The sequence below is a fragment of the Lotus japonicus genome, chromosome 1 (genome assembly GCF_012489685.1).
Source record: "Lotus japonicus ecotype B-129 chromosome 1, LjGifu_v1.2".
Taxonomy (NCBI): domain Eukaryota; kingdom Viridiplantae; phylum Streptophyta; class Magnoliopsida; order Fabales; family Fabaceae; genus Lotus; species Lotus japonicus.
Window position 1 is genome coordinate 46,419,201 of NC_080041.1, and position 27,585 is coordinate 46,446,785.

At 38.1% G+C, this 27,585-nt stretch overlaps 1 protein-coding gene across 4 annotated transcripts; it reads right to left on the minus strand.

The window, feature by feature from the left end:
• Positions 1-15,297: 15,297 nt before the first annotated feature.
• Positions 15,298-26,742, minus strand: LOC130734077 (uncharacterized). Of its 4 annotated transcripts, none has more exons than XR_009017811.1 (4): positions 26,097-26,742; positions 20,493-23,111; positions 19,180-19,296; positions 15,298-15,642 (listed from the first exon to the last, which is right to left on the minus strand). XR_009017811.1 is itself a non-coding variant. In XM_057586405.1 (2 exons), exons 1-2 carry the CDS (start codon positions 20,841-20,843, stop codon positions 15,529-15,531), a joined length of 465 nt encoding a protein of 154 aa, XP_057442388.1. In that variant the 5' UTR covers positions 20,844-20,928; the 3' UTR covers positions 15,306-15,528. The 4 variants fall into 4 exon arrangements, 1 of the variants encoding a protein (XP_057442388.1); XR_009017777.1 differs by lacking the exon at positions 15,298-15,642 and adding an exon at positions 17,136-17,490 and having other exon boundaries at positions 26,097-26,741; XR_009017772.1 differs by lacking the exons at positions 15,298-15,642; positions 19,180-19,296 and adding an exon at positions 17,136-17,490 and having other exon boundaries at positions 26,097-26,738.
• Positions 26,743-27,585: the final 843 nt, after the last annotated feature.

A 27,585-nucleotide genomic window follows, 5' to 3' on the forward strand; every position in this document is an offset into this window, starting at 1 on the left:
AAAGGCGGTGTAAGTTAATCTGTCCCGAAAAACTACTTTTTGCTGTGATGCTCAGACGACAAAACTTCCTTCTGAAGAAAGATTGGAAATGTCGAAACAAATCTAGCAAAGCGGACGGAAACTTCGTTAGGAGTCCCGAATAGAAAAAGTCTTCATCCACCGCTCGAAACAAGGGTTTCGAAGCAAAGAAATTAGCGTCGGCGGACTTCCAAAAAATAAATATTATCGTGCGTACAGTCCAGAGTTCCGAAATGAAACGCTGGTCGATGGAAAAATAAAGAGAATCTTTAAATTTTCCAAGAGTTCGAAATCTCACTTAAAACGTTGCTTTAAGAGTGAAATAGCCTATTCTGGACACGCTCGCCCTAAGGCAAGTGTGCGGACGACTCGCACTAACTCCGAAAACGACCACGCAACATTCCTCAAGCAATTCCTGAACTTTCTTCTTCATTAATCTTTCTCAAATATCAATCTCCTGTCACGCTTACACTGATTCTATGTGTGAGTCGGAAACTTAACTTGTTCTGAAAATCCAGGTCTTACAATACTCCCCTCCAAAAAGAAAGTTTCGTCCTCGAAACTCAGAGTTCAGCAAAAAGTCCGGAGTACAGTTCCTTGATCTTATCTTCCAATTCTCATGTAGTATTGCCTGTGTCATTGTTCCTCATAACCTTTACTTAAGCAATCTGTTCTCCCCTTAATTGTTTCACTCTTCTATCCCCACTGCTAACTGTCGGCGTCTCAAAAGACAAAACATCATTCAACCTCAGATATTCATCTTAATACCAACACCTTCCTTTTTGGGACTCAATCACCATCTCGTCAATCAACTTCTTAATCTCTCAATCAAATTCTGACAAACTTCGAGTCCTACACACCTTAGACAGACATTCATAGATTTAAAACCTAAACCTTCACCAAGTTTGGTCCTCTAATGACCTTTAATCCTTCAATACTTCTTAAATGAATATCCGTTTCTTAAAACTATAACTCCTTCACTTACCCAAACGACCTGATAAGTGTCGTCATGCTTCCACACTCACCACTTGATCTTGATATCCATAATCATAACTTATTATGCTAACATCATTCAAATCTTATCACATGTCATTATGTCCGCAACCTTATAATCAACATCAATCGATCACCGACCTTAACACTCCACACAACCCAGAATTCCTTTACTTCAAGATCTCTCTTATACTACACCTCAATGGTCTTAACCCGAAACTCACCTTCAGGTCTTCAATCTTCTAAGATTCAACTCCTATTGTCACACCTACAACCATAAGATCTCCCACTCGTACGCGATTCTCGACCCTCAAGATCAATCTTAACCCTAAGATTTCATTCCAACTTAGTAAATCTCACTTAGTAATCTTAGCATATTTCTTTGGAATCCATATCAACAACCTCAAATATTCAACTTATGCTAAAACTTTCTTCTTCCAACTTAATCATTAATCCAACACTTTTCAAGTGAAAATTCATCTCTTAAGACTATAATGTCTCCACATATTAATCAAACGCTTAGCAAAACTTATTCCTCGAACTCAACTATAACAATCTAATTCAGAGGTAATTCTTCTCAATCTTGCTACCATCAAGCTATCATCTAAAACCTGATTAAATCCAACCTATTTAGTCTCTAACAATTCCATTCAGTAATCACATAACCTATGACTTCATAATTCCGAGAAACTACTTAATACTTTTCCAGCATTAAATCTCTTGACTTAGTCTACCTCTACTTGGAGTAATCACACGAACTAACCAATCAATGTCTATACGACACTCATCGACTTCCAAAGATTTAAATCTTAATCTTTTACAATCAAATGCTTAACACGAACTTTCCTCCCAAATCCGACTAATCCTCAATCAATTCAAATTCATCTTACACGTCCTTCTATCAAAGTCCATTACCAGCTGTGATTCCGAATATCACCCCCTCAATATTAGGTTGATCAGGCCCAATACATCGAAGGTGAAATTTAGAAAAACCCACTGGAACAGTCAATGAGTTCCTATCATCCAGTAGTCACAATTATCCCAACATCCAATCCTTAACGGTCCCGCTACGGAACTACAAACCCTCAACATAACACGTATACTACCCATAAGGAATCTCTCTAAGATTCGTTCTCCAGCTACTAGCTTCCTTATAATCGCATTGGTGGAAGACTACTTTCTAGACTTAGTGTGTTATTCTAAACCTCGCGTAACTTCTATAGTTAAAACACGAGTAGCAGTCAAATAAATTCTTAATAGGTATAATAACTGTAAGGTCAAAGCTCAAACAGTATAACTAAGTTAGGCGTGTTGCACACGCTACGAGAGTAATGAAGCGTATTATACTGAAATGCGAAAGAATGGGTAGAAGGTTACCATCGTTCTTATGCTCTCCTCTGGTTAACCCCTCAGCTCCTTCACCGTCCATGATATAAACCCTTCCTCTAGCAGCAGGGCGCTTTACCCTTGCAGTGTTAACGGATAGCTCCCTCTTGGGCGCCTTACAGTCCACGGCTAGATGCCCCACTCGGTTGCAATTAAAGCATCTTGGTCCAGTCGCTGAACACTTGTCAGCAAAATGTCCAGTCTTCCCACACCTGAAACATGTCACACCCTTGTTGCCGGTTTGATTCCCTGCACCTCCAGTAGCAATGGTCATCGGTTTGTACTGTCCCGGGGTAAAACCTTCCCCTATAGGACGCTGATAAGGCTTCTTCATCTGAAACTTTCCTTTTCCTTGATAGCTCCGGGAACTCGACCTCATTGGTCCCCCAGTTCCAGCCCGGTCCATCCTCCTATTCTTCATCAGTTCCACCTCGGTGGCCTTCTCAACCAAAGCTTGAAACCTCATAATCCCCAACGGTCTCACTGAGTCCTCAATGTCAGCTCTCAGTCCCCTCACAAAGCGCTTGCACATATAGGGTTCATCAACCTGATCACGGAAAAATCGGAAGTGTTTGGCCAAAGATTCCAACCTAGCAGCATATTCCGGAATAGTCATGCTCCCTTGGCGAAGAGTCAGAAACTGCGACTCACGCTCGTCACGAGCACTATCAGGAAAATACTTCTCCAGAAAAGCAGCACGAAAAGAATTCCAGTTCACCTCAACATGGTTTGCCTCCATCATCCCTCTGGCGCCCCTCCACCAGTACTCAGCATCGCCCAGCAGTAGATGAGTTGCCAGGCCCACCTTGGCCCCTTCACTAGTCTGTAGTACTTCGAAAATCTTCTCAATCTCTTGGATCCAGAGCTCCGCCTCGTCCGGGTCGGTCCCACCCGTGAACTTGGGTGGATTCTGTCTTCTGAAATCATTCAATCCCCTGTTCTGGTCCAGGGCTGCTTCTCTCTGAAGCCGGTGTAGCTCGCGTGCATCCTCAGTAGCACGCCTATGTGCATTGTCATTCGTCTGTACAGTCATTGCTTGGACCAAAGTGGCCACCATCTCAGCAAGTTGGTTCGCGTTCACCATGTTCTGTATTCGTTTAGCAAACAGTCAGTACCAATCACAAGATAGTATTATGCATAGCTATACAATATGATTAGGTAGCAACTTCAATCAATTAAAGCGAAGATCGCTTGGCAGACAATCAATTTTTTACTCTTTGCAGAGTCACACAACCTAGCACAGAAGACCTATTCCCCAAAGACTCCCGAAAGACTCGACAAGCTCTGATACCACAATGTAACACCCCGATTTCCAGATGTCACTTAGTAACTTGAAAATAGAGTAAAGAAAATGCAGGTATTTTTTTTTTCGATTGATTCCTTTTAATCAAAGCAATATAAAATAACAACATAACCCAACCACTAACTAACCAATGTACATCAAATATAGACATGTACAGCCTCAGCTGCACTTCCACGTCACGCGCACTCGCAGTGACTCCAAAATAGTGAGCCCGTAGGCAAATATATACAGACCCAGAAGTGTAAGTGAGAAAAAAATTATAATTACAAACCACTAGGAGAAAGTCGGCCTCAAAACAGCCTAAGCAAAGACCCCTATGGTCCGACTGACTCACTGTGATCCCTCAGTAAGAGAACCACACAAAAGCCACGCGTCGGGAACCTACCCTGTCCCAAAAGCAAAACGAATCAGAGCTATTACAGTAACAACCAACTCAAAAGATTCTAACCACCCATATCTCACACTACTATCATCGACTCTCCCTCGATCAGCCATGAAGTCCGGGTCCTCGTCGAAAGCTTCAGTAATAGACATTTTGCTCCGGGTCTTTCCCGCACAACGAATCATCACGAACCGGCTGACGGACGCCTGGCAGCAGGCCGACCGCCCAAACACAAACATACAAACAAAGCCAAGGTGCTAGGGTCAACTTACAGAATACAATAGATATACAATCAACATGCGATAAAGGGGGTATATATATATATGTTGTATATATACATATAAGTTATGTATTGTATCAACTCTCTAATACAATTCAATCATCAAAACACATAACGATGTTTATCAACATCAAATCATCAATATCTCAACAAATATAGTTAGAGTGCATAATATGTCAATGCAACGTCAATTAAGAAGGTTCCGAAAGAAATAGGCTGGGCACGATCGAGTCGGTCCTAACACTAGCATTGTGCCGACCATAACCCTCGGGTGTCACTTACAACCTTGACATAGTCGGATCAGTCCTAACCCTGCGGGTCGACTTTTCCCTCCGCTATGCCTGACATCAATAGGTCGATCCTAACCACACGGTCGATCATATCCCCAATCGAATGCCCGAGTTACCCGAAGGCATGCTGTACCCGAAGGTATATACTGTACCCGAAGGTATATACTGTACCCGAAGGTATATACTGTACCCGAAGGTATAGATATACTGTACCCGAAGGTATATAGATATACTGTACCCGAAGGTATATACTGTACCCGAAGGTATATAGATATATTGTACCCGAAGGTATATACTGTACCCGAAGGTATATACTGTACCCGAAGGTATATAGATATACTGTACCCGAAGGTATATACTGTACCCGAAGGTATATAGATAAACTGTACCCGAAGGTATATGCTGTACCTGATGGTATATAGATATACTGTACCCGAAGGTATATGTCGACTCGGCGACAAAAGACAATTAATTATGAAAGGAGTGCGATCACCCTTGATGACTTCTTGAGTCATCTGACTCATCAAATCTCGATGGTCAAAAACTGCTCAGACCCAAACTCACAACAACCCAAGAGTTAGTGTCGGTCAATACAACACAACTCCACCAACAAGAATACACGAGGGTCTAGTGTCGGTCAATACAACACAGCCCAAACAAAACCCAGAGTCTGTGCCGGTCAATACAACACGACTCGAACAACACTACCAGGAGTACTAGAGTACTCGGTGACCTTCAATCATCACCATAGCCCACCTTGATGGCTTTCCCCAATTCCAAACTCTCCAAACCCACAACATAAGTCGACTTTTCCCCGCCTTTCGTAAATATTTTTCCCCTTCAGTTCTCCTATGCTTAAACGTTAATAAAAATGATTTCAATTCAAATTATTCAAATTATGAGTTTATTTCTCAAAGTCTAAGTTTCCCAAGTCTTTATTTTTCGAAAGCTCTATCACTCTAAGTTTCCAAAAATCAACCACCCAAAATACATTTCCCGGGGAAAGTCTAGGAATTCCAACGAATCCCAACAAATGGCTAAGACTCAAACCCCACATTTGGACTTGCCTAGGGTTGTTCATCCAACCCGAATGTCAAAGATCACCAGATCAATGAACCTCCACTCCGAAGTTGCGTCAAAACGCTCAATTCAACACATCATCAATATCATAAGTTATGAAACAATCATAACAATAAATCATCATCATATACAACATCAGATAAAGCATAGGTCGAGTTTATCGACGCCTATCATGCAATCATAGCTAAATATAGCAAGTTTCCCTAACCTCGAGCTGATCCAGCTTCGAAATCACAAGCTCCTTCACTCAAGTGCTCTGAACCTTCCAAAGTTCCTTCAACTGAACCTCGGAGAAAACAAAGCAGAATCCAAACAATATCGATTAGTTCGATCACAAAACAACACATAAACGATAGACAAAGCATTAAAGCTTCAGAATACGACAATCGGGTACGAAAAGACAAGTTTTCGAAAACGAAAACTCCCTCCCCAACACTACAAGGTCACGGCCACAAAGGAAAAAGGGCTTCGGCTCTTTTTCTTCGACCAAATCAATTCACAAGGTAGTTTTGGGGTAAAACTAAGGCAAAGAAACTGTCGGAACAATTTTCGGACAATCGGGTCGAAATACGGCTATCCAGGGGCATTTTGGTCCAAAATAAAAGCTCAAAACCTCAAAGTTATCAGTTCGGAAAACAAATTTGACAGCAATGATCCTAACGACATCCGTGACAACAAATCCTAAAGGCACGAAGTCAGATTATGACTTTTCGACAATAAAGTTTCGAAATGTGAGACAAAAAGGTTTTGAAACAGTTTTTCAGATCCTGGACAACTGGATCACAATCGGCGATTACTGACAGAGGTTTTAGGCTCATGGGAACGTAAGGAACATAACCCAAGCAAGAAATCAGAGAAATCAGACAGTTTTACAAAAAGCTCAAAACTGTGAGCACAGAAACGACTTCAGAAACGCAACAGAAACAGTAATCAGAGGTAGGATTCATGCTAGTTACCTCGATACCTAGAAGTAGGGACGAACTGCACGAAGATCAGTCAAGTTTTCGCGAAAATCTCTTCCCCCCTTGCTCTCCACGAAATTCGGCCACAATAGGAAGAAAATGAAGGAATTTTTGCTTTTTGAGCTATTTATAGGCAGGCGAAATCGCGGGAAAATGAAAATTTTGCGATTCCAATTTTTGCAGCACGTTCACCGAGGAATTCTAAGAGAGATTCTGGCGTCAGAATTCCAGAACTCAAAACAAGTATCTATGATTTGGGAAAAACGATATCTAAAATCCCAAAGGCGGTGTAAGTTAATCTGTCCCGAAAAACTACTTTTTGCTGTGATGCTCAGACGACAAAACTTCCTTCTGAAGAAAGATTGGAAATGTCGAAACAAATCTGGCAACGCGGACGGAAACTTCGTTAGGAGTCCCGAATAGAAAAAGTCTTCATCCACCGCTCGAAACAAGGGTTTCGAAGCAAAGAAATTAGCGTCGGCGGACTTCCGAAAAATAAATACTATCGTGCGTACAGTCCAGAGTTCTGAAATGAAACACTGGTCGATGGAAAAATAAGGAGAATCTTTAAATTTTCCAAGAGTTCGAAATCTCACTTAAAACGTTGCTTTAAGAGCGAAATAGCCTATTCTGGACACGCTCGCCCTAAGGCAAGTGTGCGGACGACTCGCACTAACTCCGAAAACGACCACGCAACATTCCTCAAGTAATTCCTGAACTTTCTTCTTCATTAATCTTTCTCAAATATCAATCTCCTGTCACGCTTACACTGATTCTACGCGTGAGTCGGAAACTTAACTTGTTCTGAAAATCCAGGTCTTACAGAGGTCGTCGGAATCAAAAATTTCTTTGTGGGTTTTGTTGCGGACGAGGAGAGGAGCACAGCAGTGGTGTTGGTTTGTCGAGATCGTGAGCGGTTCGCCGTAGATCGGACTTTGAAGGCGGCGATCCTAGGGTTTCATGGTGGTGATGGCTTCCAGGTGGTGTCCATGGTGGCTGCCCTTTAGGTTCGCGCGAGGATGATGAGGATGTGATGGTGTGACCGGCGGTGGCTCTCATGGAAGAAGAAGAAGAAGAAGAAGAAGAAGGAGGATGCGCGATGATGGTGATGCGGCCAGCGGCGGGCTCGCGTGAGGAAGCTCGCGGTGGTGGCGGCTTGGCCGAAGAGGAGTGGCGGCGACCATGAAGAAGAAGATGATGTTGTGTGGTTTTAGGGTTTTCAGAGAAAAATGGAGAAGAAAGTGAGAGAGGGAGAGATGTCGAGATTGAGAGAGAATTGGGGGGGAATTTTTGGGTAAAAAATATAATGTTAAAATGAAAAAGAAAATCCACGTCACTAGCTCCATTGGTCAAACTAACGACACTTAACAGAAGGGCTTGGAACGCACGTTTTTGAAACGTTGAGGTGCCTGACCGCTACGTTTAAACACGGGGGCCCCGATCGATCATGTTTTAAAGATCAGGGGCCCAAAGTGGAATTAAGCCTAATAATAATTAAAACATATGTGTGCGGATATGGGCCGGTTAGGTACTATAGTGCCCAACCCGCACCCATACCCACTATTTTTTGCGGGTAATTATCTATACTCAACCTCATACCCATTTAGCGGTTTTTTACCATACCCATAGTGGGTATTTTTTACAGGTACCCTATGATTTTGAGACCCATTGTCATCCATAGATTTAGATTTTGGCAAAGATGGATAGCTTCCTGTAATGACATTGAATTGTCTAAAGGTGGGGAGCTTCGAGTTGCTATCCACGTGAGTATGGAGACGAGTACATGTAATTTTTAAAAACGCGGGTATGGAGATGGTACTATAGTACCTACCCATTGTCATCCCTACTTAGTTGGAATAAACACAATAATGTTATACTTTATGATATATCTTACACAATCCTGATTTGTGCTACTATCACATTAATTTTTTTTAAGATTAATATGTTGATAATTCATTATATCTATGATTTGTGTTATCGTCTTCATATTTACGAAGAATGTGAAATGAGTTCCTCTTGGTCTCAATCGGGCTTAGAAGAGAAGTATTTATCTCCACTTTACTCATCAATTATGACTTTTCTATTTCATTCGTTGTTTAATATATTTTTAATAATCAAAGTATTAATTAATGTATCAAATACAATAGTCATATTTCCCGTGCAACGCGCGGGTAACAAACTTTAGTTTTCTCATAATTTGGTACATGTTCTCATTTATTTATTTTTAAAATTTGTCTTCATTGATCAATTTTTTCGAAAGCAAAAATAACTTTATTAAACCATTGAGTAAAAATTAATGCATTTAAGAATTACTAAATAAGTGTACTAAAACTGTTTTTATTATAAAGTGAAATTAATTCAGCAATTAATTTTTTTTGATATTTACCTAACTTATTTTTTGAAATAATCATTAAATAGGTTAATTCAAATATCATTAAATAAGTTCACTAATCACTAAAATTAAAAAAGAAAACGTAAGAGATATAGTATTTGAATAAAATTAATTAACCTGGAATATAGCATTAATTTTGACTAACATTAATTTTGCTGATATTTGACTAACTTCAATTTTTGAAATAATCATTAAATAAGTTTGGTCAAAAGATTTTTTTATAAAAATTCGAATATAGCATTTAAATGGTGGAAAATCTTGCAGATTTAAACCATTAAGTAATTATATTCTGATACCAAATATACACATTTGAATAAAAAAATATTTAATATTAGTCAAATATTAATTTAAATATTGAGATTTGAAAATTAATTAGACACAATCAAATCAAAAGTTTATACTACAAATTTAATAATAGGAAATTGCTGATGTTTGTGCATTAGGAAATCAAATCAGAAAATTAAAACGTTTCTGGACGTGATGTTTGTGAATTTGCTGATAATTTGGTACTCTGGAATCTGGGTCGTAGTAGAACTCTGTGATCTGGGGAGTTCTGTAGACTTGGTACTCATAATTTAAAATTATTTGTAAGTTTGAGTCCATCATCGTCCACCTGATACATTAAACGCATATGATATACCAAAAAATTACCTTTTATAATCCTAGACACATTCAACGCACATGATATATCACATGAATTTTTTTTCCTAAAATCAATACGTTATGAGTGAACATTACAGGGAGATAAAAAAATCGATTTGAAAATTATAAACAATGAAAAATCAAAAATCGACTTCACCTGTGCATATAGTTCCAAACCATGTTCTGATAATCATCATCCGCAATTGAAAAAACATTCAACTTATTAAACCGTTATAAAACTATTGGAATGATGGAGGAGAGAGGCAACTTAAGGAAGTATTTATAGTTGAGTTGGAATTAGGGTTAATGATGAGAAAAGGTGAAAAGAATATTTCATTGACTTTTTAGTAGAATATTTTTTTTCATTGTAATGACTTTTTATGTATAATTTGAATATGATGACTAAACATAAGGGATTTTTTTTCCATTCGAGTTAGCTCAAATTCGACAGCATTGATTAGATTCTAATTCATACAAATAATAGTCAAGCATTAATTAGAATCAATTTTAATTTATATTTTAAATGAAAAAAGTCAAGCATTAAACACAAAAAGTCAAGCAAAATTAAGGTTGTCAACGATGAGCATCACCACCTAAATCAAAGGAAATGCATCACGACATTATATATTTCAAATTCAAATCTCACTATTATATTTTAATCATTAAAAATTAATTTCGGAAATAATATATATATCAGATCTCCATTAAGGAAAATAAATGCATTTTTTTAAATAAGAAAAAGCAAAATCCAATATAATTCTTGGTGGGCCGTGCATGAATTCTATTTGGTAGAGGTCATTTAATAGGGGACAAAGAATCAAAATTATAGGAAAATATGTTTGTATAATTAATGTGTGAAAGTCTCTCTGGCTGTGACACTTGTCAGCCAGAGAGAGGGGTGGGAGGAAAATCATTGTGGGAATGTCATTTGTTAAATTTTTGTGGATAAAGATTTTCTTTTATAAAGTATATAGATAAATAGAGCTTTTCAAAAAAAAAATAGAAATAAGGAATATATATATCATAATTACTAGCTATTTACATGTAGCTAGGTAATGATAGCAGTACAAATTAAGTAGAGGAACATTAAGAAGGCTGTGAAAAGCCTTGTAGTGTGGTTTCACCGTTTGCTCCTCTCCGACCCTATGTGGTGTGGTTTCTTCTTTGAATGAGACATCCTTCTCTCTACCATTTGCCCCCGTGTACCCCTATTTTTCCTCATTTACTTTGAACATCTCGACTCAACGTCTATTTGTTCTGGCACAGATTTCTTTTTCCTCCTTTTCTATAGAGTATTCAATGGCCTATTTAGGTGTACGTAAAAAAATGGTATAGTGGCAGGAGGTAGAATCTAAAAAGCTATGTGAAAAGAATTTGGCATTACATGCAATTCATCCAGGGGTGGACCCACGTTAGACCCAGGGGATTCAGATGAACCCCCTGAAAAAAAACTATTTCTCACTTACCCCTCTATATAATATTTTTTTTGAACCCCCTGAAAATTTCAATTTGCACCAAAGACCCTCTCTCTCACACACGCACTCACTACTCAGCCCTCAGTCCTCACCCTCTTTCTCTCACCCTAGGTCAAGCACACACACGCACCAGTGCACCACCGGCCACCACCACTCCACCACCAGTTCACCACGCACCCTGCGCCGCGCCTCTGCCTCTCTTTCTCGTCTTCTCCAGATCTCGTTGTCTAACCCTTTCTTTTTCATGAATCTTCAGTCACTCACGCCATTTCTACCTCGCAGTAGACAGGCTTCAAGTCAAATTGGTATTTTCTTATTCAATTCTTCAATTCGTGAACCTGAAACTGTGTTTGCTGAAAACAGTTGCGTAATTTCATTGCAGCAAATGCTGGTTGATCTTCTCGATTTGGTGGGTCGACGAATTTTAGTTGGTCCCGTTCTCCCCTTCATTTCCTCTTTTGCATTGGTTGGTCCCGTTCTCCTCTTCACAATTTTCTGCTCAATTTTTTGTGCTTGCTGATTCAACTTTTTTGTTTTCCCTATATCTTAGTACATTGACCTTGCTGAAGGTGAACGCGCTTCATTTTTAGAGAAATTCTGGCAAGTCACAGCGAAGTGGAACCAGATTAATCATGCTGGAGCAGGGTATGAGGATGATGATGATGAGGCAATTCATGTGGTATGTGATAAAGCTGTTTTCTTTGGTCACGGATTTTGTTTCATTTCATTAATCCCCAAATTTTAGTGAATTTAAAGGATGATAACATTATTAGAACTCTGTTTCATGTGTAAATAGTTACTTGTTCATGCAATCATGAGTTGATTTGTTCCCCCATTTTGTCTTCCTGTTTGTTCTCCTCTGTTTTTTCATCTTGTTTCCATGATTATCTTAACACCTTATCACCCATGTTTTTTCTCCTCACTTTTTATATTGAATAAACAAAAAGAAAAAAATGAAGCTTCACTTCCTTTAGCTAGTTATGGATTTGAAGCCTCTATGAATTGTATCCTTGTCTGCACTTTGTCCATCACAGCTTTGTCCTATTGTTTGTATAGTCTTGCAAATGTTCAATGGCAGTAAAGTAAGGATATTCATATGATTTGGAAATAATTTGCTGCATATTTTCCCTGCAGCTTCTCTGCCAATGATCGTGTTTCTCTGCACTGGTATTTGCATATCTTGCTGTGGTTATGAATGTGCCAATGATCGTGTTTCCCTCACTTTTTATATTGAATAAACAAAAAGAAAAAAATGAAGCTTCACTTCCTTTTTTTTTTTCTCTTTCTTTTGTATAAATCTAACTATTTTTACCGTTGTGTTCATGTGAAAAATTTGAACCCCTGACCCCGGGGTCCTAGATCCGCCACTGAATTCATCATCTGATGAAAGAAAGAAAAATGCGGTGGCTTCTACGGTGAAGTACACCACTGATAATGACCTGTTACGTTCTCCAAGATTTTAAAATCATAAAAGTATGCTTTCATTTTCAGCAAATGCGTAAAACACAGATCTATTCTCTTCTGCTTCCTGAGATGTCAAACTTCTTCATGCCAAACTAAGATTCTCATGGGAAAATTAGGTGCCGACGTAAGGGTAGGGAAAAATTGGGTCTTTCTGAGTAAAGGATTAATTTGAGGGTGAGTCAACTTTTTTATTCAGCATAAATTTGTTCTTTCTTAGAAGGCATGTTTTCTTCAAATGTTTTTACACCGTGAATAGATCTGACTTCACTTTGATTGTTGAGTTCCTCTAATTCTTCATCAAGGCCAATTACCACTGATTTTCACATGTGTCATATGGAGCCTTTGTTGTAATCTAGAAACCCCTTCCTCCACCAACACAAGTTGCTATCTTTTTACCTCCACATAAGAACTTAATTAAGCAATTCTAAATACAGAAGAATTTTTATCACAAGTTGCTATCTCAGCGGACGCAAGTAGAATTTTCACAAATCTGTCTAATTAAACAGGTTACCAGTCTTAGATCTCAGCCCTTGAATAAATAAATAATAAATCCAATGGTTAAAACCAAGTGCTGTACGAGTGCACCACTTGGCTAGTGCTTCACCATAGACGGCACCGTTCAACACAACTCTTTAAAATTCAAGTGGACTCACTGAAAATATGGGATCCAAATGTTACTAACATTCCTTTAAAGAGGTCAACATTGGGGAAGTTGGTGTTATAAGTACAACGTTTTAGGGTCAATTTGTCGGCGGCATGATTTTAAGTTCTTTTGTAAATTATAAAATATGTGTTTTGTAGATTGAATAAATGAAGCAAAATGAATTATAATAGATATTCATTTGAAATAATGAATCCTTCAAAAGGTGTCATGTGACAATAAATTAATTAAAATTCAAAGGTATTTAGAAAACCCAAAAATAATTAGATAAACTGTGCAAACAACTTTAGAAATTTTCCTTCAAAGGCTTTTCTATTGTGTACAATTGTCGTGAACCTTGATAAACGCCTTATAGTAAAGTTTCATCAATGATCATGAGGCTTTAGAGCTCCCAAAGGCAAGTTCAAAACCCTTCCATGTTTACATCAAAGATTGTAACTATTATCTAAACAACCATGATTTAGCAATAAAATTTAACCTTGGAATTGAACTTTAAATTAAAGATGGGTCTTTGCAAATTTCGGAAAGTTAAAGCCTGGATCAAACGCCCTTCCAAATTTGCCCTTCGTTTCAACCTTGAACATGAGTTGTTTGTGAACTAAATCACATATTTTTGTGGGATGGTGTGTCATGCGGCCATTCTTGATTAAGTGAAAACAAACGGAGAAAATTAATAGGCTTAATTGCACATTTGGTCCCACACGAATTGCGTTTTTGCATTCTTAGTCCTACACGAATGAAAATAGCAAACCGAGTCCTAAACGAATGACTCTATTAGAATTAATGGTCTTTCCGTCAAAATTCTAACAGAAATTACTTACTACACCCCTCATTTTACTATTCTCACCCCTCTCTTCATAAATAAAAAAGAAAAAATGAATTAAAAAATAAAAAACCCATAAACTTCTTTAACGCCATTTTCTTCAATCATTTCATCTTATTCTTATTCTTTAACCCAAAAATAGCAACAGTGAGTGGAGATGCATTAAATGAGCCAACTTAATTGTTTAAAAATAAAACAAGCATCATCTTCAGCATAACTAGGCACTAGCACTATGTTCATTAAATGGTCGTAGTAGTAGTTTTCTATGGTTTGAAGTTCTGAAATACTAGTTAATGGAAAACAAAAGTTAACTAGATGAATAAGAATAAGAAGAAGATGAAGGAGTTAAAGAAGTTTTTGAGTTTTTTTTTAATTTTTTTAATTTATTTATGAAGAGAAGGGTGAGAATAGTAAAATGAGCGGTTTAGAAATAAACTTATGTTAGAATTTTGACGGAAGGACCATTAATGCTAACGGAGCCATTCGTTTAGGACTCGGTCTGCTATTTTCATTCGTGTATGACAAAAAATGTAAAAACGCAATTCGTGTGGGATCAAAAATGCAATTAAGCCAAATTAATATCTAATTAATTGATTGATAAATTAAAATGAAGTTGTATTAACATGAACATGTTCACCTTTCTTATTTTTTTCCAGTATTTCTTTGTTTTTTTTATTAATCAGAGCACATCCATCGTGATTAAATATGACCAGCGTTACAGTTCAGTATTATCAGCGACATTAATCTGCAGCTTATACTTGCAGAAAACATGAATGAAAAATAAAATGAATATGAAATAAATTAATCAAAAAAACAAAGATAATTGAAATTTACCGGGTGGTAAGATTAATGTGAATGTTACCGTTTGAACCAAAAAAGAGTGTTACGTCAGAGTATGCAACTCTATGACATTTACGGTCATAATAGAACCAATCATTAGTACTAACAATTACCTCAAACGTGCCAAACACAATGAATATAGTACGTTGTATATAGAGAAAAGATGGATTAAAACACTTTTATGTAAAATATTGTAACGCTCCGATTTCTCGAGTGTCACTTTAGTAACCATTTTAAAAAATGTGGGTGAGTTTTTGCCGAAATAAAAACATTTTTAAAACGTAACTTGACAAATAAAAGAGTTAATTGAAGGAATAAATGGACTGAATAATTCCATTTTATTAATAAAAGCTTGATTATTCCTTCAATTTTAAAGACATAAGGGTAAACTAATGTTCAACCGCTCCGGAGCCAACACAACAAGAAGGTCTTTAGATTAGGTTCGAACCCTACATGCAGACACATCACTCAATCCAAACCTGACTCAAAAACCTCAAGCAGCAAGAGTCTCCTTCGTGGTATGGATCAGATAGTCTCCTACTGAGGAAGGCAAACTCTGGCAGAGAACCTTCTCAGTGATCCTATCAGCAATAGCTGCGCTACAGCTGGTAATGCAAATCGAATTGGAGGATATGACATTCCTGAGAGTCCCTGTAACACAAAAGTCTTTACAAAATAGAGGAAGGGTACGTGAAATATATAGTTTAAAAAATACATTATATTCTATTGTGGACACCCACAACACAACTATTACTCTATTATACCTCTAAAATGGAAAGGTTAATATGATTCTAGTGATCCCGGTGGGGGAGTCTAATGTATGCTATCAAGAATACCCCAAACAGTTAAGATTAATTTAGCAATAATATAACATTCCAAGACACCATCAAGTGGAGAAATATGATGCATACTGTAGAAAAGGTCCATGAGCATATCACTCTATAAATTACTAGTACAGTACAAAAACTCATCTAAAATTAGATTAAGGGCACTATAATAAAGATTCAGTTCTATTGCACCACGAATATTTCTTACAATCCGTTACAGTTTTAACGAAAGATAAATGATAACAGATTTATTAGATTCTCCAAGAAAGTGTGTTGCATAGTATATGACCAAATGAGTCACTAGTCACTCACCAGAATGCAGAAACTTTGCACCACCTATTTACAAATTTTAATAGACGAGAGTTGTTTCGCTGCATTTGTTTCCTAGTACTTATCAAAGCATTCAAAGTAGAAATTGCAGACCTTTTGCGAACTAAAATTAATAAATGATTACAAATTTTAGATTCTCCAAGAAAATGTGCCACACAATATATGACAGCAGCAATTGCTTGATACTTAGATGCGATTGTAACTGAATTTGCTTCGCACCAAGAATCATCCGGTGACTGAAAGCAGTGGTGTTGAGGTCAGTGAAGGAAATGTTTTTCGTGAATATTATTGAGTGCGGCGCGACTGACGTGCGGCGGAGCGGGCGGTCGGGGCGGTGGTTCTAGCGCGGTGGAGGGACGCGCGAAGAGAGGAAGAACCACGGGCCGGGCAGACGCGCGGCTGGAGGGGAGGAGCGGCGGCTCGGTGGCTGACGAACGAGCAACGGAGCAGCGACGGTTGGAAGAGCGACGGCGGCGGCCCCTTAGGAGGCTGCAGGCGGCGGCTAGGGTTTTGGGTGGTTGAAGGAGGAGAAAAAAAAATTAATTAAAATTAGGTCAGAAAAGGAGAGGATCTGAACCTGCTCAATGATACCATGAAGGAAATGTTTTCCGTGAATATTATTGATGGGTAAACACCCTATTTATACAATGACACTGTTGACTATTAATAAAATATAAACCCTAATTATAGGCATAATTACATAAGAATAAATACAAGAATATTCTATTCTATCACACCCCCGCAGTCGAAGCGGGAGGTTCACCGACGCTGAGACTGGAACGAAAATCATCAAAGAGGACCTGAGGAAGGCCCTTGGTAAATATGTCCGCAATCTGATGGCGGGAAGGAACATGAAGTACGTGTAACACCCCGATTTCGGTGGCGTCACTTTAGTAACCAAAAGAAACTTAAGGCGGAAAAACATGGATTATTTTTTTTTTTGATAATATAAACAAGACTAAAATCAATAAACGCAAATGCGAGAGATAGCAGAACTAATACACAATATATATTACAGCCCCCGCTGTAAGTAGTAAACCACGTCACGAGTAAAACTCCAGTGACGGGAAGTAAGAAAAGGTAACGCCCGTAGGCAAAAGTACAAACCAAAAGAAAGGTCAAGTGTCAGCAACACAAGCCCTCAAAAATAAGAATAAGTCAGAGCTAGGACACTAACACCCAACCTTAGTAGACTCTAAACACCCATACCCTATACTTCCATCATCGACCCTCATCTGGTCATGCATTCAGTCCGGGTCCACGTCGAAGGCTCAGTAGTAGTCATTTCGCTCCGGGTCTTCCCCGTACGACGAAGCATCACGAAACAATCCGTCAACGGCATCTGACAAAAAGGGCATACATAGCCCCCCAAACACAGGTAGCACGTGCAAGGGTCAACTTACGGAATATGGTATAAAGAATACAAGACAACAAGTAAAGTATAAGGGGTATATATATATGTTGTATATATACGTATGAGTTCTGCACTGTCTACCCTAAGGTTTAAACATAGCATGTTATCAAATCTCTAATACAATTCAATCATCAAAGCACATAACGATGTTTATCAACATCAAATCATCAAAACACATAACGATGTTTATCAACATCAAATCATCAGAATCTCAACGAATATAGTTAGAGTGCATGATATGTCAATGCAACGTCAATTTCAACGGTTCCGGAAGAAGTAGGCTGGGCACGATCGAGTCGGTCCTAACACTGGCATTGTGTCGACCATAACCCTCGGGTGTCACTTACAACCTTGACATAGCCGGATCAGTCCTAACCCTGCGAGTCGACTTTTCCCTCCGCCATGCCCGACAATCAACAGGTCGATCCTAACCTCACGGTCGATCATATCCCCCGTCGATGTCCGAATTACCCGAAGGTATAAACAGTACCCGAAGGCATAAACTGTACCCGAAGGCATAAACTGTACCCGAAGGCATAAAGATATACTGTACCCGAAGGTATATAGATATACCGTACCCGAAGGTATATACTGTACCCGAAGGCATATACTGTACCCGAAGGCATATACTGTACCCGAAGGTATATAGATATACTGTACCCGAAGGTATATACTGTACCCGAAGGCATATACTGTACCCGAAGGCATATACTGTACCCGAAGGTATATAGATATACTGTACCCGAAGGTATATAGATATACTGTACCCGAAGGCATATACTGTACCCGAAGGCATATACTGTATCTCCTGATGATCTCCAAATCATCCGACTCATCTCCATCCGATGGTCAAAACTGCTCAACGAGCAAGAGTATCAACATACTCGGAAAATATCAATTTTCCGGACTTATCCCCCGGATAGCCCAACAACACATAGCTGCTCCAACAGCACAAGAGTATCAACATACTCAAAACTTATCAAACTCCATCAACACTTGGATCCGACGACACTTCTCGTTTTCCAAAACTAAGATTTGCATCCGAAGCTTCCTCTCGAGTTTATTATCCTTATGTGAAGATTTAGAGGTTGTTTAATGTCTTATGAGTTTTCTTTACAAAATAGTATCCTTTTAGTCTTATCGCAAATCCTATCAGTTCTCGGGATCTTCTAATCCCCAAATGACACCAGAGAATGTCTCGATCCATAAAACACCATAACAAGTCCCAAATCTCATTCGTCCTATCAAACTTTCCCCAAAACTCTCAAAATAAAATCGGCATGACCTGCCCGCTATTCTCACTATTCAGAAACTCAGATTTCATTGCTAAAGCATAAATAACTCAGCACCATCAATCAACATGTCATATATCAACATAATAAGCAATAACCACATAGCACTTAGCATATAAGGCATGCACCACACATCCTAGATTACCCACATAACACATAGCATGTAAGTCAATCTCCAAAAACATTCAGTAGATGAATCATCTACATTGTCAGCCGAAGCCTCAGAAAACTTTTCCCAGTCAATCACAAACAAGTGCATAAACAATAAATCAAGTCGAATTCGTCGACACCTAAAGCATTAGCTAGTAAGGTAAGTTGCCCTTACCTTAGCCAATTTCTTTCCTAAACTGCAACTTCAATCCAATCACATCTTTGTTTTCCACGTCGGCTCGCTTCCTTTTATTCTTTAGCTTCGCCGCAAGGCGCTTTCGTCCTTCGTACCCTTCACAAGTTCATATACTAAACCTTAGCCTCTAAGGTCACATCTAAAGTTCCAAAACAAGTTTAGCTAATCATTCTAACTCACTTAGGTTAATGCATATGCTTTATGTTTCAAGGACTAAAGTCCAAAGAGAAGATATTTGCAAGTTAAAGAACGGTCCTTCAAAAGCCCATAAGGAAAACAACCCCTCAATTTTTAAGTAATTCAACCCTAGTCCCTTGACAAACACATAATCACGCAAAGGTCCTCATCTAAGAGTAAGTTCTTTTTCAACCCTCAATCTTTAATAAATTTATCAAACAAACCCCAAGACTTTTAAAACTCAAGTTTAACCCAAAACTCTTCAACCTCTTGTGTCTTAAGTCCAAAGTTTTCCCACAATAAACTTTTAGTCCTCAAACTTAACTTAGGATTTTCATTAAAGAAAAAAAACAAGTTCAGAAGTAATTTTCCAAACCCAAAGCACGTACCATAGTCTCGGCCACACCTACATAACCATGTACAAATTTTCCTTTTTCGCCAAATCTATTTCAAAGCTATTTTTAGCACTTAAAACAACTAATTAAGGCTTAAAACAAAATCCTTAAAACCCCAAAACCACTTAACTCAAAGAAAACAAATTTTTAGAAAACTTAATACATTAACATGAAACTCTACTCAACCACAACAACCTTTGTAAAGAGATTAGTAAAACATACTACGTTAGAAATATATATTTTCTTCAGCCAATTAGCAGTAGAAAGAGTTTCAAATATATTTTATATTAAAGTAGACTCTTGGGGCTTTCTAAAAAGTGGTCATATACCTAAAACGGATAAAAGATGAGAGAGTTATGCAATTTTCAAGTTGGAGAACCGAAACAGGAAATTGTCCCCTGCAGGTTCTGTTAGTGACGGAAAAACAGAGCTTTGTGACGGAAAAACTGATGTTTGTGACGGAATTCATAACAGAACGTGGTTTTGAAATTTCCAACATGTTCTCAGCACCATATCACTATCTCAAACACCAGATAAATTTTGAAATCAAATATACAGACATACTAATCAAGAAATTAAGGCTTTTACCAAGGAAAATGAGAAGATGATGGTGAAGGAGCTTAAATCCTTATTTCATGAAATGATCAAATCTTGTTCTAAGAATTTTGAAGCATGTAAATGAAGTTTATCAATCAGAGATAGGAAGGAAAAAGGTTTTACCACATGAGGAAGTAAAGTGGCATGGTGATGGTGTCTCCTTGTCATGATATGGATGATGAAGCTTGAACAATACCATATGATGAATGGGGCTGTACGTGTTCCTTGTGGTGCTGGCCTCCTCGTGGTGGCCTCTTGGCTGGACACAACAGCCATGGTGAGGAGGAGGGGCGGTGGTGATGGTGAGGTGCTGCCATGGAGAGGAAGAAAACGTGAAGGTGGTGGCTCATGTGGTGCGTGTGGGTGCTGCTCCTTTTGAGGCCATAGAGAGGAGAAGGAGAAGAATGGACGGTGGTGGTTTGTCTTTGATTGAAGGAGAAAGAAGAACATGATATATGGTGATGAAGTTGGCATGGAAGAAATGAAGAAAAAGGAATGGGTGTGTCGAGTATGACAGTGGATGGGGGATAAGGATGGTGAGATATATATATATATATATATATATATATATATATATATATATATATATATAGAAATAGAGAAGAAGAAGAATAAGAAAGAAAGATAATTATGAAGAGAAAGAAGGAAAAGTCAGAATTGAGCAAGACAGTCGACGAGAATGAGAGAAAGAGAGGGACCGTGGTGTGCGTGTGTTTATGGGTGCTGCCAGAAAAGAAAAGAATCAGAGAGGATAGGGATGTTTAGATATTTAAGAAAGATATTTGTAAACTGGTATAAATTGATTTATACACTTAAGAATTTAGCTCACAAAGTTAAGAGAAAAATATCTAATGGATATATAACTATACTAAAAATTATGAGGAACTTTATGAAATAGTAAAATATAAATTATGATCACTTTGAGCAAATTAAAATGATCCATTAACCAAGAAATGAGTAGATATATATCAAAGATCGGATAAGGTTGAATAGATATTTATCAGAGATAGGATAAGAATGAGTAGATATTTTGTAAACTGGTACAGTTTTGTTTAGATATCGGAGGATTTAACTCAGAGTTAAGATAAAAATATAAGAGTGATTCCGATTTTTCCGGCTTCATTCTCCGTGAATTCTAAGATAGGTTTTGGCGACATAAATCCAAAACTCAAAAGAGGTTTCCTGGTATTTTAGGTGACTAACGCAAAGTCGGGGTAAAACTATTTTACCCGATAAGTTACTTTTTGCAGTGGATGTCGGAAGAGAAAACTTCCTTCTGAAGAAAGATTGAAATCATCAAGAGAAATGGGTGTACGCGTGTAGAATCTTCATCTGAAGTTCCGAATAGAAAAAGTCTTCATCGTCGGTTGATTCTAGGGTTCTTGAACTATCAGGGTTTTAGTTTCGGCAAACTTCCGATGATTGGAATCGGACGTTCGTAGATCCTAGAGTTTCGCATCGAAACGATTGTGATATATGGAATAAGAGAAGTTCTAACATTTCTCTGAAGATTTTTGGACTAAATTCCTACAGTGTTCCAAGGGTGGAACATAGTCTTATCCTAAGGTTCTTGTCCTAGGTTTTAGCGAATCGATCGTGCTATACCTTTTATCGATTCTGATACAATCCTTAGACTTTTCCTGAACTTTCTCCTTCACAAATTTATTCCATTCGATAAACTCTTGTTCAGGTTTTCCCTTCACGATACGTCAAACCTAATCGTAAATGGAAATCTCTTCCACTTATTCTAAGCTTAAAAACTTGGGTCTTACATTACTACCCTCCAAAAAGAAAGTTTCGACCTCGAAACTTAAGGGTCAGTAAAAGTTCTGAATATTGTTCTTGATCTTTTCCTCTAACTCCCATATGGCACCGTCTGTGTCTTTGTTCCAAATAACTCTTACTAAAGCACTCTGCTTTCCCTTCGATTGTTTCACTCTTCTAGTCCCAATGTTGACCGACGGCGTCTCAACAGACATATCATCTTATTCGGTTGCAGTCCAAAAGACAATGATAGTGGGACAACTAATTCATTCCTAGGATAACATCTAGGTTATGTTAAGTCAATCAAACAGTTAGTACTCATCATAAGATAGCATCTAGCATGCTATACAATATGATTAAGCAATAACTTCAATCAATTCTAAGCGAAAAATCGCTTGCAGACAATCAATTTTCACTCTTTGCAGAGTCACACAACCTAGCACAGAAGACCTATTCCCCAAAGACTCCCGAAAGACTCGACAAGCTCTGATACCACAATGTAACACCCCGATTTCGGTGGCGTCACTTTAGTAACCAAAAGAAACTTAAGGCGGAAAAACATGGATTATTTTTTTTTTGATAATATAAACAAGACTAAAATCAATAAACGCAAATGCGAGAGATAGCAGAACTAATACACAATATATATTACAGCCCCCGCTGTAAGTAGTAAACCACGTCACGAGTAAAACTCCAGTGACGGGAAGTAAGAAAAGGTAACGCCCGTAGGCAAAAGTACAAACCAAAAGAAAGGTCAAGTGTCAGCAACACAAGCCCTCAAAAATAAGAATAAGTCAGAGCTAGGACACTAACACCCAACCTTAGTAGACTCTAAACACCCATACCCTATACTTCCATCATCGACCCTCATCTGGTCATGCATTCAGTCCGGGTCCACGTCGAAGGCTCAGTAGTAGTCATTTCGCTCCGGGTCTTCCCCGTACGACGAAGCATCACGAAACAATCCGTCAACGGCATCTGACAAAAAGGGCATACATAGCCCCCCAAACACAGGTAGCACGTGCAAGGGTCAACTTACGGAATATGGTATAAAGAATACAAGACAACAAGTAAAGTATAAGGGGTATATATATATATGTTGTATATATACGTATGAGTTCTGCACTGTCTACCCTAAGGTTTAAACATAGCATGTTATCAAATCTCTAATACAATTCAATCATCAAAGCACATAACGATGTTTATCAACATCAAATCATCAAAACACATAACGATGTTTATCAACATCAAATCATCAGAATCTCAACGAATATAGTTAGAGTGCATGATATGTCAATGCAACGTCAATTTCAACGGTTCCGGAAGAAGTAGGCTGGGCACGATCGAGTCGGTCCTAACACTGGCATTGTGTCGACCATAACCCTCGGGTGTCACTTACAACCTTGACATAGCCGGATCAGTCCTAACCCTGCGAGTCGACTTTTCCCTCCGCCATGCCCGACAATCAACAGGTCGATCCTAACCTCACGGTTGATCATATCCCCCGTCGATGTCCGAATTACCCGAAGGTATAAACAGTACCCGAAGGCATAAACTGTACTCGAAGGCATAAACTGTACCCGAAGGCATAAAGATATACTGTACCCGAAGGTATATAGATATACTGTACCCGAAGGCATATACTGTACCCGAAGGCATATACTGTACCCGAAGGTATATAGATATACTGTACCCGAAGGTATATACTGTACCCGAAGGCATATACTGTACCCGAAGGTATATAGATATACTGTACCCGAAGGTATATAGATATACTGTACCCGAAGGTATATACTGTACCCGAAGGCATATACTGTACCCGAAGGCATATACTGTATCTCCTGATGATCTCCAAATCATCCGACTCATCTCCATCCGATGGTCAAAACTGCTCAACGAGCAAGAGTATCAACATACTCGGAAAATATCAATTTTCCGGACTTATCCCCCGGATAGCCCAACAACACATAGCTGCTCCAACAGCACAAGAGTATCAACATACTCAAAACTTATCAAACTCCATCAACACTTGGATCCGACGACACTTCTCGTTTTCCAAAACTAAGATTTGCATCCGAAGCTTCCTCTCGAGTTTATTATCCTTATGTGAAGATTTAGAGGTTGTTTAATGTCTTATGAGTTTTCTTTACAAAATAGTATCCTTTTAGTCTTATCGCAAATCCTATCAGTTCTCGGGATCTTCTAATCCCCAAATGACACCAGAGAATGTCTCGATCCATAAAACACCATAACAAGTCCCAAATCTCATTCGTCCTATCAAACTTTCCCCAAAACTCTCAAAATAAAATCGGCATGACCTGCTCGCTATTCTCACTATTCAGAAACTCAGATTTCATTGCTAAAGCATAAATAACTCAGCACCATCAATCAACATGTCATATATCAACATAATAAGCAATAACCACATAGCACTTAGCATATAAGGCATGCACCACACATCCTAGATTACCCACATAGCACATAGCATGTAAGTCAATCTCCAAAAACATTCAGTAGATGAATCATCTACATTGTCAGCCGAAGCCTCAGAAAACTTTTCCCAGTCAATCACAAACAAGTGCATAAACAATAAATCAAGTCGAATTCGTCGACACCTAAAGCATTAGCTAGTAAGGTAAGTTGCCCTTACCTTAGCCAATTTCTTTCCTAAACTGCAACTTCAATCCAATCACATCTTTGTTTTCCACGTCGGCTCGCTTCCTTTTATTCTTTAGCTTCGCCGCAAGGCGCTTTCGTCCTTCGTACCCTTCACAAGTTCATATACTAAACCTTAGCCTCTAAGGTCACATCTAAAGTTCCAAAACAAGTTTAGCTAATCATTCTAACTCACTTAGGTTAATGCATATGCTTTATGTTTCAAGGACTAAAGTCCAAAGAGAAGATATTTGCAAGTTAAAGAACGGTCCTTCAAAAGCCCATAAGGAAAACAACCCCTCAATTTTTAAGTAATTCAACCCTAGTCCCTTGACAAACACATAATCACGCAAAGGTCCTCATCTAAGAGTAAGTTCTTTTTCAACCCTCAATCTTTAATAAATTTATCAAACAAACCCCAAGACTTTTAAAACTCAAGTTTAACCCAAAACTCTTCAACCTCTTGTGTCTTAAGTCCAAAGTTTTCCCACAATAAACTTTTAGTCCTCAAACTTAACTTAGGATTTTCATTAAAGAAAAAAAACAAGTTCAGAAGTAATTTTCCAAACCCAAAGCACGTACCATAGTCTCGGCCACACCTACATAACCATGTACAAATTTTCCTTTTTCGCCAAATCTATTTCAAAGCTATTTTTAGCACTTAAAACAACTAATTAAGGCTTAAAACAAAATCCTTAAAACCCCAAAACCACTTAACTCAAAGAAAACAAATTTTTAGAAAACTTAATACATTAACATGAAACTCTACTCAACCACAACAACCTTTGTAAAGAGATTAGTAAAACATACTACGTTAGAAATATATATTTTCTTCAGCCAATTAGCAGTAGAAAGAGTTTCAAATATATTTTATATTAAAGTAGACTCTTGGGGCTTTCTAAAAAGTGGTCATATACCTAAAACGGATAAAAGATGAGAGAGTTATGCAATTTTCAAGTTGGAGAACCGAAACAGGAAATTGTCCCCTGCAGGTTCTGTTAGTGACGGAAAAACAGAGCTTTGTGACGGAAAAACTGATGTTTGTGACGGAATTCATAACAGAACGTGGTTTTGAAATTTCCAACATGTTCTCAGCACCATATCACTATCTCAAACACCAGATAAATTTTGAAATCAAATATACAGACATACTAATCAAGAAATTAAGGCTTTTACCAAGGAAAATGAGAAGATGATGGTGAAGGAGCTTAAATCCTTATTTCATGAAATGATCAAATCTTGTTCTAAGAATTTTGAAGCATGTAAATGAAGTTTATCAATCAGAGATAGGAAGGAAAAAGGTTTTACCACATGAGGAAGTAAAGTGGCATGGTGATGGTGTCTCCTTGTCATGATATGGATGATGAAGCTTGAACAATACCATATGATGAATGGGGCTGTACGTGTTCCTTGTGGTGCTGGCCTCCTCGTGGTGGCCTCTTGGCTGGACACAACAGCCATGGTGAGGAGGAGGGGCGGTGGTGATGGTGAGGTGCTGCCATGGAGAGGAAGAAAACGTGAAGGTGGTGGCTCATGTGGTGCGTGTGGGTGCTGCTCCTTTTGAGGCCATAGAGAGGAGAAGGAGAAGAATGGACGGTGGTGGTTTGTCTTTGATTGAAGGAGAAAGAAGAACATGATATATGGTGATGAAGTTGGCATGGAAGAAATGAAGAAAAAGGAATGGGTGTGTCGAGTATGACAGTGGATGGGGGATAAGGATGGTGAGATATATATATATATATATATATATATATATATATATATATAGAAATAGAGAAGAAGAAGAATAAGAAAGAAAGATAATTATGAAGAGAAAGAAGGAAAAGTCAGAATTGAGCAAGACAGTCGACGAGAATGAGAGAAAGAGAGGGACCGTGGTGTGCGTGTGTTTATGGGTGCTGCCAGAAAAGAAAAGAATCAGAGAGGATAGGGATGTTTAGATATTTAAGAAAGATATTTGTAAACTGGTATAAATTGATTTATACACTTAAGAATTTAGCTCATAAAGTTAAGAGAAAAATATCTAATGGATATATAACTATACTAAAAATTATGAGGAACTTTATGAAATAGTAAAATATAAATTATGATCACTTTGAGCAAATTAAAATGATCCATTAACCAAGAAATGAGTAGATATATATCAAAGATCGGATAAGGTTGAATAGATATTTATCAGAGATAGGATAAGAATGAGTAGATATTTTGTAAACTGGTACAGTTTTGTTTAGATATCGGAGGATTTAACTCAGAGTTAAGATAAAAATATAAGAGTGATTCCGATTTTTCCGGCTTCATTCTCCGTGAATTCTAAGATAGGTTTTGGCGACATAAATCCAAAACTCAAAAGAGGTTTCCTGGTATTTTAGGTGACTAACGCAAAGTCGGGGTAAAACTATTTTACCCGATAAGTTACTTTTTGCAGTGGATGTCGGAAGAGAAAACTTCCTTCTGAAGAAAGATTGAAATCATCAAGAGAAATGGGTGTACGCGTGTAGAATCTTCATCTGAAGTTCCGAATAGAAAAAGTCTTCATCGTCGGTTGATTCTAGGGTTCTTGAACTATCAGGGTTTTAGTTTCGGCAAACTTCCGATGATTGGAATCGGACGTTCGTAGATCCTAGAGTTTCGCATCGAAACGATTGTGATATATGGAATAAGAGAAGTTCTAACATTTCTCTGAAGATTTTTGGACTAAATTCCTACAGTGTTCCAAGGGTGGAACATAGTCTTATCCTAAGGTTCTTGTCCTAGGTTTTAGCGAATCGATCGTGCTATACCTTTTATCGATTCTGAT